We start from the raw sequence: 10783 nt of genomic DNA, 5'->3' as shown, positions 1-10783 counted from the left end.
CCTATATCCCCAAACCATCGCATGTGACGTACAATGGTTTCAACGAATCGAAGTGCATCAATGCCTCCGAAGAGGACAACCGCCGTTTCACTTTCCTAAATGCCTCATCCCGGGCCTTGCTCCATCATTCCCAAGGCTGGTGATTCCTGAGGAGAAAATGAAGGAGGGGGTTACAGGACGATTGCCAACTTGGGAATAAAGCGCCCCTAGTAATTTACTAGTCCAAAAAAATAGAGAATTTCGGTGGCGTCTCGCGGGGCGGGGCCATTTTGATGGCTCTCACCTTCTCGGCGACCGAGGTGCAGACCATCTCGGCCAACCTGATAACTCAAATATACCACTTCCTTTGTGTGAAACACGCACTTTGTGCGACATAGGCGGACCCCATACTCCGAAAAATGTTTCAACACCGCCTCGAGGTTTGATAAATGTTCTTGCTCCGTGGTCCCCATGACCAGCACATCATCCAAGTAAACCGCAATGCATGGCAATCTGCGCTGCATGCTCTGCAAGACGCTCTGGAACACTGCGCAAACGGAGGCTACTCCGATCGGAAGCCAGGTGTACTCATAGGGTCCGTTGTGCATATTGATCAGTACGTACTGCCGTGATGATTCATCGAGCTCCAGCTGTAGATAAGCGTTGCTCATGTCCAATTTCGCAAATGTACCGCCACCGGCATATAGATCCACAATGCGTGGTAAAGGATAATGGTCTAACCTCAAAGCCTTGTTCACTGTTAATTTATAGTCTCTGCAGAGACGGATTGTCTTATCCGGCTTCATTACGCCATCCACTTATCGAAGCGCACAGGCCTAATGACAGTAAACTCTCCAAACGACGACGTTTGGTCTCAACTTTCTTCACTAAAGGCTAGGGAGCTGGGTGGGCAGGAAAGTACCGGGTTGGGTCTCCAGGTCCACCTGGATCTTGAAAATGAAATGAAATGAAATGAAAATCGCTTATTGTCACAAGTAGGCTTCAAATGAAGTTACTGTGAAAAGCCCCTAGTCGTCAAATTCCGACCCCTGTTCGGGGAGGCTAGTACGGGAATTGAACCGTGCTGCTGGCTTGCCTTGGTCTGCTTTCAAAGCCAGCGATTTAGCCCAATGCTAAACCAGCCCCTTTAATTGTACCCAAGCCAGGCTGGAAAATCTTGGGGAACTTGCTCAGTACAGATCGCCAGATCCCACTTGGAGGATATGTTGTCAATTCAACTGCAGCTGATGTAGCCAATCGTGGTCCAACAGACGAGGGGCGCTTCCTTGCACAACAATGGTGGGAAGGGGAACTGATAAGTGCCCATAAACTACTGGAGCAAGGGTGGACCCCACAATATTCAGCCATTCCCTCATTTAAGTGGCCAAATGAGCTGCTATGTCAGCTAAAGTCAAAGTATGCACACCTCACTTGATAAGATTAAAGGTGCTGTGTGCTATCACAGAAATGGCAGCTCCCGTATCCAACTTCATTTGGAGCATATGGGCATTCACCTGTATCGGACCATGAATAGGGGCCACACGGGGCGCCACCAAACAGTTCAGCTGCATCTCAGCCTCGTCTTTGTTCTCGTCTGGGTCATCCGGATGCGAGGCTCGGCCACAGCGGCTAATGCCTACCACGGCGTTGAGCTGTGGCCTTCTTGCTGCCTGCGAATATGCCTAGGCTGGCGCTGACACGGCCGGAATTGCCTTCAGCAGAGTCTGGTGATGTTGCACGTTTCAGCAGCCGGCTTTGCGCCCAGAGGCTGGAGTCGCCACGGCACTCGGGCCGAGCCGCGGGGATGCCACCTGAGGGGTGACATCCCAAAACGTTCACCTCCATCCCCTGTATCTCTTGGACTCCGCGTTCTGCGCCATCACGGGACAAGGAAATCTACAGTGCCTGCTGAAAGGTCAGGGAGATTTTGCCCAAACGTTTTGTCCTATGTTTCAATATTGTTTATATTGTAGACCAAACGATCACGGAGCATATCGGATAAAGCAGTTTGATACTCACAAAACCTGGATATCTTCCGTAGTCATGATATAAATTCGGTGACTGACTCACTGGGGCGCGTCTCCGCCATAGAAAACCAATATCTTTGAACAATTACCGACGGGGTCAGGTTAAAGTGTTGCGCCACAAGTGCCAGAGGCTGGTTGAACGATTGCTTATCTGATGCCGCCGGTTACATGTGATTTCGGATCACCCCAAATATGTGCCCTCCGCAGGCCTTCAATATATGACCGTCTGGCGCTTGTTCCCCGTGATGTTCTTGGCTCAGAAGAAGTTACGCATCCTTTCTGCGTCTGGATCCAGTCTTCAATACAGGCGTCAAATGCATCTAACCACCCAGAAGCATGGCGCATCATGTAAATCCAAGCCTGGATCCAGAAAATCAGGGAGGTGGATCAGTTGAGTAGGTTGCAGCAGCAACAGCAAAGCAGTTTACTCCTCATCGCCAGCTTAATAAGATAAAAGAAATAAAGTTTTTATTTACAGCACAATATATACACAGACCAGCCGATCCCTACTGGGTTCCATTCTGGCCGGTGCCTTGCTGGCCGACCTTATATACAGAGGTTAATAGAGATCCCCCCCCCCCCCCCCCCCCCCCCCCCCCCCCCCCCCCCCAAGCAAGGGAGCTCAAAATTCGCAAGAGTCACGAGGAAAGATAATCATTCCCATCCCGTGCGGGCTATTACAATCCCCACTCACTCCACCATTCACGTAATGAGCCCAGAAGGTGGGATAACTAATTTAAATACATTGAAATATCATTAGTGGGCTTCCCCGCTGTATCACTCCCACAATGGGATCTCCCCCTTCGCTGACTGTGATGTCATAGAATCATAGAATTTACAGTACAGAAGGAGGCCATTCGACCCATCGAGTCTGCACCAGCCCTTGGAAAGCGCATCCCACTCAAGCACACACCTCCTTCATCCCATCCGCTTAACCCAGTAACCCCAATTAACCTTTTAGGACATTGAGGCCAATTTAGCATGGCCAATCAACCTAACCTGCAGACACGGGGAGAACATGCAGACTCCGCACAGACAGCTTGTCACCTTGGCGAGGTTAGCAACAAGTTTCTAAAAACATGAACCGGGCAAAGGGAACCCTCGGGGAGCCACACAGGTAAGTATGGCCCCGGGGGGGAGAGGGACATACCCCGGCACTGTCCCCTCGCACTGCCCTGGCAGCTGGGCACTGTACCCAGGCACAGAAACAGAAAATCCTGGTCAATCTCAGCAGGTCTCTCAGCATCTGTATAGAGAGAGAGAACAAAGCTGACATTTTGAGTCTGGATGACACATTGTCAAAGCTAGAAAGAACTGGAAATAGGATGACATTTATACTGTTGTGGGGAGGGGCATGGAACAGTGGGATGGACAGAGGGCCAGCGATAGGTGGAGATTGGCAAAGATGTCGTGGACAAAACAACAAAGAGAATGTAAATGGCGGTGATAAATATGAATAAGGGTGCTGCTGGTGACACATTAAGAGATCAGAATGTGTTAATGGCAGAACAGGTAAACAGTGTGTCAAAGTGCAACTTGGAACAGGGAACAGAGGAGCTTTGTGGGGTAGGGTGGGGTGAAGGGAGACAATGGTGAAGGAAATACGGATCGATGGAAGTAATGAAAATAAATTGATAGAAATGAAAATGGGGTGAAGGTGGAGGAGAGAATTCACAGTCTGAAGTTTAGTCCGGAAGGCTGTAATGTGCCTAATCGGAAGATGAGGTGCTGTTTCTCCAGTTCGCGTTGGGCTTCACTGGAACATTGCAGCGGGCCAAGACCGGACATGAGAACAGGACGGTGAGTTGAAATGGCAAGCGACAGGAAGGTCTGGGCCCTGCTTGCGGACGAACCAAAGGCATTCTGAAAAGTGGTCACCCAGCCTGCGTTTAATCTCCCCAGTGTAGAGTTGACTGCATTGAGTGAATGCAATAGACCAGGTTGAAGAAGGTATACATGAAGCGCTGCCTCACTTGAAGAGAGTGTTTAGGCCCTTGGATGGGGAGCAGGGAGGAGGTAAAGAGGCAGGCGATTGCATGGGAAGGTGCCGTGGGAAGAGGGTGAGGTGTTGGGGTGAGGTTTTGGAATGGACCATGGCTTCCTGGAGAGAGCGGTCCATGCGGAATGCTGACGGGGAGTGAGGGGAAGATGTATTTGGTGGTGGCATCATGCTGTTCAAGTTGCCCTTTGACACACTGTTTACCTCTGTTCTGTCATTAACACATTCTGATCATGCCACCATCAGCACCCTTCTTTAGGGCAGCACGGTAGCATTGTGGTTAGCACAATTGCTTCACAGCTCCAGGGTCCCAGGTCAGGTTCGATTCACGGCTTGGGTCACTGTCTGTGCGGAGTCTGCACGTTCTCCCCGTGTGTGCGTGGGTTTCCTCCGGGTGCTCCAGTTTCCTCCCACAGTCCAAAGACGTGCAGGTTAGGTGGATTGGCCATGCTAAATTGCCCTTCGTGTCCAAAATTGCCCTTTGTGTTGGGTGGGGTTACTGGGTAATGTGGATAGGGTGGAGGTGTGGGCTTGGGTAGGGTGCTCTTTCCAAGAGCCAGTGCAGACTCGATGGGCCGAATGGCCTCCTTCTGCACTGTAAATTCTATGATTCTGTGATTCTTAGTCATTATCACTGCCATTTACATTCCTTTTATCTTTCTGTCCCCAACATCTTTGACCATCTCTACCTACCGCTGGCCCTCTATCCAGACCCTCTGCTCCACTTCCCACAACAGTACAAATTTGATCCTATTTCCAGTTCCCTCTTGCTTTGACAAAGAGTCATCCAGACTCAAAACGTTAGCTCCTTTCTCTCCACAGATGCTGTCAGACTTGCTGACATCATCCAGCATTTTCAGTTTTTGTTTCATATTCCAGCATCTGCAGTAACTTGCTTTTATCTTACTGTACCCATGCATCCTGGCTCTGCCCCATGAAATTCAACAAAATATGTTGCCAGATGACAATCATAGAAACATTAAAGACATCATGCCTGTGCTATTTATTGAGCTAATGCTGCAATTATTTGACAAAGATTAAAGAGTTAACATGGTTTTATACTGGTAAAACGAACAGGTCTTTTATGGCAATGAAATTGATGGAGGCATGCACTTCCCAGTTGACTCTGCAAAGTTCTCCTCACCAACATCTGGGGAATTTGAATTAAATTTTAAAAAAGTCTGAATTAAAAGTGACCATGAAACCATTGTCGATTTTTCGTAGCAACCCATCTGGTTCACTAATGTCCTTTGGGGAAGGAAATCTGTCGTCCTTACCTGGTCTGGCCTACATGTGACTCCAGATCCACTCTGAAATGCCCTCAGGGATGGGCAATAAATGGTGTCCCAGCTAGCTATGCCCACATACCATGATCAAATTTTTTTTAATTGCCAGTGGTTAAAATAAAAGACAGTTTTACCAGTGTAAAACCGTGTTAACTCTATAGCCTTTGTAAAATAATTATAGCATTAGCTCAATAAATAGCATAGGCATGATGGGTTAAATGGTCTCCTTCATGTCTTTAATATTTCTACAATTCTGTCATCTGGTAACATAGTTTATCGAATTTCACTGAACTGTAAATACCTTCATTTTTATGAAGGAAAATCGCATGATTAAGTCTTGGACCGAATTAGGACATTTGTGGGTCATTAGTTCCAAAGAAGGTCATACACCGTTCTACCACAAGTATAACAAGAAGATAGTGTCATCTTGGCTCAGTGATAATACTGTTACATATATGAGGTTAATAATAATATGTATCTTTCGCACTGTGTCTTTCAGATTGGATCAAATGAAGGGAGTCATGTGACTTGTTCTGAAGTCTGTCTAACAATAGTAATAATCTTTATTGTCACAAGTAAGCTTATATTAACACTGTATTGAAGTTAGTGTGAAAAGCCCCTAGTTGCCACATTCCTTTAGAGCCTGTTCGGGTGCACAGAAGGAGAATTCAGAATGTCCAAATTACTTAACAGCATGTCTTTTGGGACTTGTGGGAGGAAATCGGAGCATCCGGAGGAAACTCACTCAGACACGGGGAGAAGGGAGAACGTGCAGACTCCACACAGACAGTGACCTAAGCCGGGAATAGAACCTGGGACCCTGGAGCTAAGAAGCAACAGTGCTAACCACTGTGCTACCGTGCCGCCCAACAGACCTGGGTCATGTGGCTGCTAAAGATTTAAGGGCAGCCTGGGTTGTTTTGTTGAAAATAACATTTAAGGTGTTCACACTTGGAGATAATGGCAGCAGCATCTATGTTTACAGTGGTTGGACTGATGGTCCCCAAAGTCCTGGAAAGGTGTTGAAAATGTCAGATCATGAGCATTTAAGTTGAAAGAGAACTGGTGCCTCAAGGATAGATAATCAGTATTTCTACCTGAATGCCAGGCCTATGCGATTCATATTACTATGGAGATGGTCTTTGAGAGTGGAATCCATGAAAACTCACAGATAGGTGAGGTTTGTCAAGATCTGGCAGATAGGACGCAGCTGGAGGCTAAAAGGCTCTATTATTTAGTGTGCAGAAATGTGTATGGGAGCTCATGCTCGGATTGAAAAGATCAAATTTGTGAGGACTTCAAATTAGGTTGGAAGATCTGCACTGGAGGGAGAACCTCCAGGAAAAACCCTCACTGTGAAAGACGGTTCTGGGGTTAAAGGTTACCAGACTGGGATAAGAAAGGAATGGAAGTTAACCCTCGGAAGCTAAGAATCCCATTGAACTGGGCCCAGGAAAATCAAATTACTACTTAGGAGACGATGTCAGGTATACCTGTGAAGTTCTTTTTGGTTGCGTCAAAAATAAAAAGGGGAATGTTCTGTTCTGTAGTTTAAAGGTTAAGTACCTGCAAAAATAGTGTTTGGTAAATTTTAAGTTTTGTCTTTGTTACAGTAAAGATTTTAAAATGTGAAATCGTGTTGTGTCAACATTTCAGCTATCAACTGGAAGCTCAAATTTCCTTTTGTAAAGTTATCAGTCTCTGCAGAGCTCATAATGTTACACTAAAAGGTGGTGGGACCAGAGACCCATTCCAGGAATTGAACGCATAGTCTCTGCTGATCCTTTAGTGCAATACTGAGGGAATGCTGCATTTTCAGAGATGTAGGGCAGGTTTCTCCATTGCCCTGAGCTGATATCGAATTCGGCGATCGGGCAGAGAATTCCTTCCGACACCCATATCGGGGGCGGCGTCAGCCTGACCCCGGTTTTCCAGCCTCCAACCCCCTCCGAAATGGCATCATTGCGTTGCACACCGTTGGAACAGCGTTGGCGGGTCATCGGAAGGCCCTCCCTCGATGCTCCGCCTCCAATGGGCCGGGTTCCCGACCGCGCGGTTGATGTGTGGTCTGAGTGGTCGGGAACACGGCATGACAGCGCCACCACAGTCGGCCGGGAGCCTGGGACTGGTGGGGCTTCCACAAGGGCTGGGGGGGAGTGGTGGGGGTTGGCCAGGGGTTGTCCTGTGGGGCAGTATTTGGCAGGTTGGGTCCGCGCACGGCTGACGCCATGTTGTACAGCGCATCCACTGCAGGTCATGGCCGTGAGCATGCGCAGCCACGAACCCGACCATTCGCCGGCGGTTTTGGCACGGGAGCCGGGAGTTTTACCTGGTGCCGCTGCCAGCTTCTCACCGGTCCCAGGATCGGTGAGGGTTCGGCACCGATTTTGGCGTTGTAAAATGCCACAATTCGAACTCCGGCGTCGGTGTTTAGCCGCAAAATTGGAGAATCCAGCCCGTTGTCTTTCTGGCAGGACTATAAACTGAGGCTCTGTCTGGTACTGGATTGTTAAAATCTCCCCTTTAAAAGATCAGGCAATTCTCCTCATAACATGGTTAGCAAACCTGTCTGACCAAATACCAAAAATGATCATTGTTCTCCTTTGTTCATGAGTACCTTTACTGTGCACAGAAAACTGCCAAATTTGCCTATATAACAACAGTTACAACACTATAAAATGATTCCCTTATCATTGAATTGTTGTTGATGACCTGGAAGGAGGACAATATTGTTTAAATGTCAGCCATTTATTTCTTAGTAATTAATGCACATTTTCTCTTGGTGCATTTAACAGATAAATAACTTTAAATTGATCTATCTCTTAAGTTAACTTTGATTACCCATTGTAGTGAATGGTTGTTTTAGTGATTCTACGTTCAGCTTACATGGAGCTGAAAAGAAAAACCTGCAAATATTGCAAACCTGCAGTAAAAAACAGAAAATACATCTGCATCAGGAAAGAGAGAAGACGTCAGCTACAACAAAAGATTTCTGTGAAACACAAACCTATCTTTTTTCTTCTCAGATGCTGATGGAGTCTGATTTTTATTTATTTTGCTGTTGTAAAATTCAGGCTGTGTACACAACCTTAAACAGAACGCAATACATTGAAGGAACAAATCCGAATTGATTGATGTACTGTGCAGTGCCACTTTAGTTCTTGTGTACACTAAACAAAGGTATCTTGCATATATCTGGGTTTGAATTATTGTAATCCCACCCATTACCACAATGAAGCTAGTGGCTGTGTAACAAAACAGTGACTTTTTAAAGGGACATATTTTAAATACACAACTGCTGGCTGCAGCCAGCTGCCAGGAATGTAGATTTATATTGATGCTACAGCTGATTACAGGGAACCATTTCCTTCATAAAATCAGCGATTTATATACTTTTTGTCATGGACTTTTGTTTCTTTTTGTTTCTGTGCATTACATTTACAAATCCCCAGCTGTCAGCTTTAAGAGTCACGGAATCAGCGACATACCCTTATTGATCAGCCTCATTCTGATGCTGAATGCACTGGCACAGTAACCTCCCCCTGAGCAGGATGTTGATAATCTCCCTTTCACTCCCCTTTATGTGTGTCTGGAAATATTAGGAGGAATAAGGTAGTTTGTAGTGCCACATGCAGGTTGGGGGAGTGGGGAGCGGTGGTTACTGTCGCCAGTGTGCAGCATTCACTAAAAATCATTGCAGCAAAGGACTTATGAGCAGACCGACTGAATGAAGCAGGCTTGTGGATCAGCAAGCCTGCCAGGATGGGCCATTGCTGTTGCAAGCTGTATTACTGCTTTGGCTGCCTGGACAAGAGGGTAATTGAGCTTCTGTTGTTTCTTTTTGTTCCGCTGATGCAGGGTGAAGACTAAAGTCATGGTGCAGCCCCAATTGAAATGGCTTTATGATTGCTAAAAGTGATTTATGAGGAAAAATACCCAATTTTTATTCATAGTGGCCTGGCAGGTTTATATTATTATATTGCAAATGTTGAAGATCCAGGGTATATGCAAAGCTGCAGTTCAATACCAACTCTATCCACTGTAATAACTTAATCTGATCATTTTCTGTCTTACTGGGTAACATTATAATTAAGGGTCAACTCCAAAGCGGAGTTTTGTTCACTATTTTAACCTATATTTTAATAATGTTGCACTGTCGCTGTTATTTTTTTTAAACATTTGAATAGGCTGGGAGAATGTGTGTGGTTGCTTTTCATTCTCTCTGTAAGTTAGTTTTTCAATCTCAGATCTCCGGCTTTTCAGTTTGAAGAGAAGCGTATTTTTTTGTTTTTTGTCTTGATTTGCATGTTATTTCTGAGCCTCTAGGAGAGAGTTTGCAATTTACTAATCTCCTGTAACTATTTAATGTTTCGCAGCTCCGAGATAATTCTGGACGTGCAAGTCTCAGAAAAGGTAGCTCCTGACTTTAGTAGCTATTAAGAAGGCCTCAGTGAGTTACTGTGATAAAGGATAGGTTGAGGCCTTCGTAGAAAGTACATTAAATAAAATCTCCGGGGGTGTATGTGCATAGTTAATTGTGATTGTGAACACTTACCTCAGAACAGACGTTTGTCAGGAAGTACAGATTACTGGGGTAGATTTCCACTGTCATTGCCTGCCTGGGTAACAGTTAGGCAGATTGGGACACCCCTGCCTCTTATAGAAGCAACCTGTTTTTTATTCCATGAGGTTCACTGGGTGGGGGCAGAGTCTTATTACAATTGCCTATTCCTTGTATTCTAAATGTTTCTATCCTTATTTGCAGAATGAAAGCGTCCTTATCAAAGAGAAAGAGCTCTCCATTGAGCTTGCTCATATCAAGGAGGAAGTCGGTAAGCTGAACAATTAAAGGCTCATCAACTATTGCTACTTGTCCTCTAACTATATATTTTTTTCTAAATGGTTCCGACAAAGGAAATGCACAGAAATATTTATATGGGTCTGATGGCTACTTTTATTCCATCGGGGAAATACAGGTCCATAATTCACCTTGCAGATATGGTGATGAGATCACGACTTGTTTCTGCCCTAACCTGAGTGTTATCAAGTGGTTCTCTTACCACACTTTCAAATTCTGCATAATCTCCATTTTCATCTCATAAGGCTTCATTACACTGTTTCATGAATTATCTACAATTTTGTTCCAACTTTGCTTCATGTTAATGGATGTTTTCAGGTCTTAGATGTTAGTACAGCCTAACTGGCGTAAATGTTTAAATATTATTGTCCAAATCACTGTGAGTCATTTCCAAATAAGGTGCATCATTCCTTTAGGCTGCGGTACAGACAGGAGTTTAATAAATTGAATAAGATAAACATCCAAAAGTTCATGTGAACTACTGTATAAAGGCATGAGAAATAGACTGTGCTTAGTCAATTTGCACTTTATTATCTGTAACCGGTAGTAAATAATAATATAAATACCAAGGAAAAATTACAAAGTATTGCTAAAAAATGACACATCATCACCCATCAGCATAACTTGCAAAAAA

General features: G+C 45.3%; 1 protein-coding gene across 1 annotated transcript in view; it reads left to right on the top strand.

Annotated features, from left to right (window-relative positions):
* The first annotated feature begins 8842 nt into the window (after nt 1–8842).
* LOC119977402 (microtubule-associated tumor suppressor candidate 2-like) overlaps nt 8843–10783 on the top strand; it is a 61188-nt gene continuing 59247 nt past the window's right edge. Inside the window, exons 1-2 of the mRNA XM_038818256.1 lie at nt 8843–9107; nt 10057–10123. Of these exons, the coding sequence (XP_038674184.1) occupies nt 9054–9107; nt 10057–10123 (121 nt within the window). The 5' untranslated portion in view covers nt 8843–9053. The remainder of the gene's footprint in view (nt 9108–10056; nt 10124–10783) is intronic.

The sequence above is a fragment of the Scyliorhinus canicula genome, chromosome 14, assembly GCF_902713615.1.
Source record: "Scyliorhinus canicula chromosome 14, sScyCan1.1, whole genome shotgun sequence".
In the NCBI taxonomy this organism is placed as follows: domain Eukaryota; kingdom Metazoa; phylum Chordata; class Chondrichthyes; order Carcharhiniformes; family Scyliorhinidae; genus Scyliorhinus; species Scyliorhinus canicula.
Note: the sequence above shows the minus strand (reverse complement) of the source record. Positions and strands in the feature narration are given on the sequence as shown.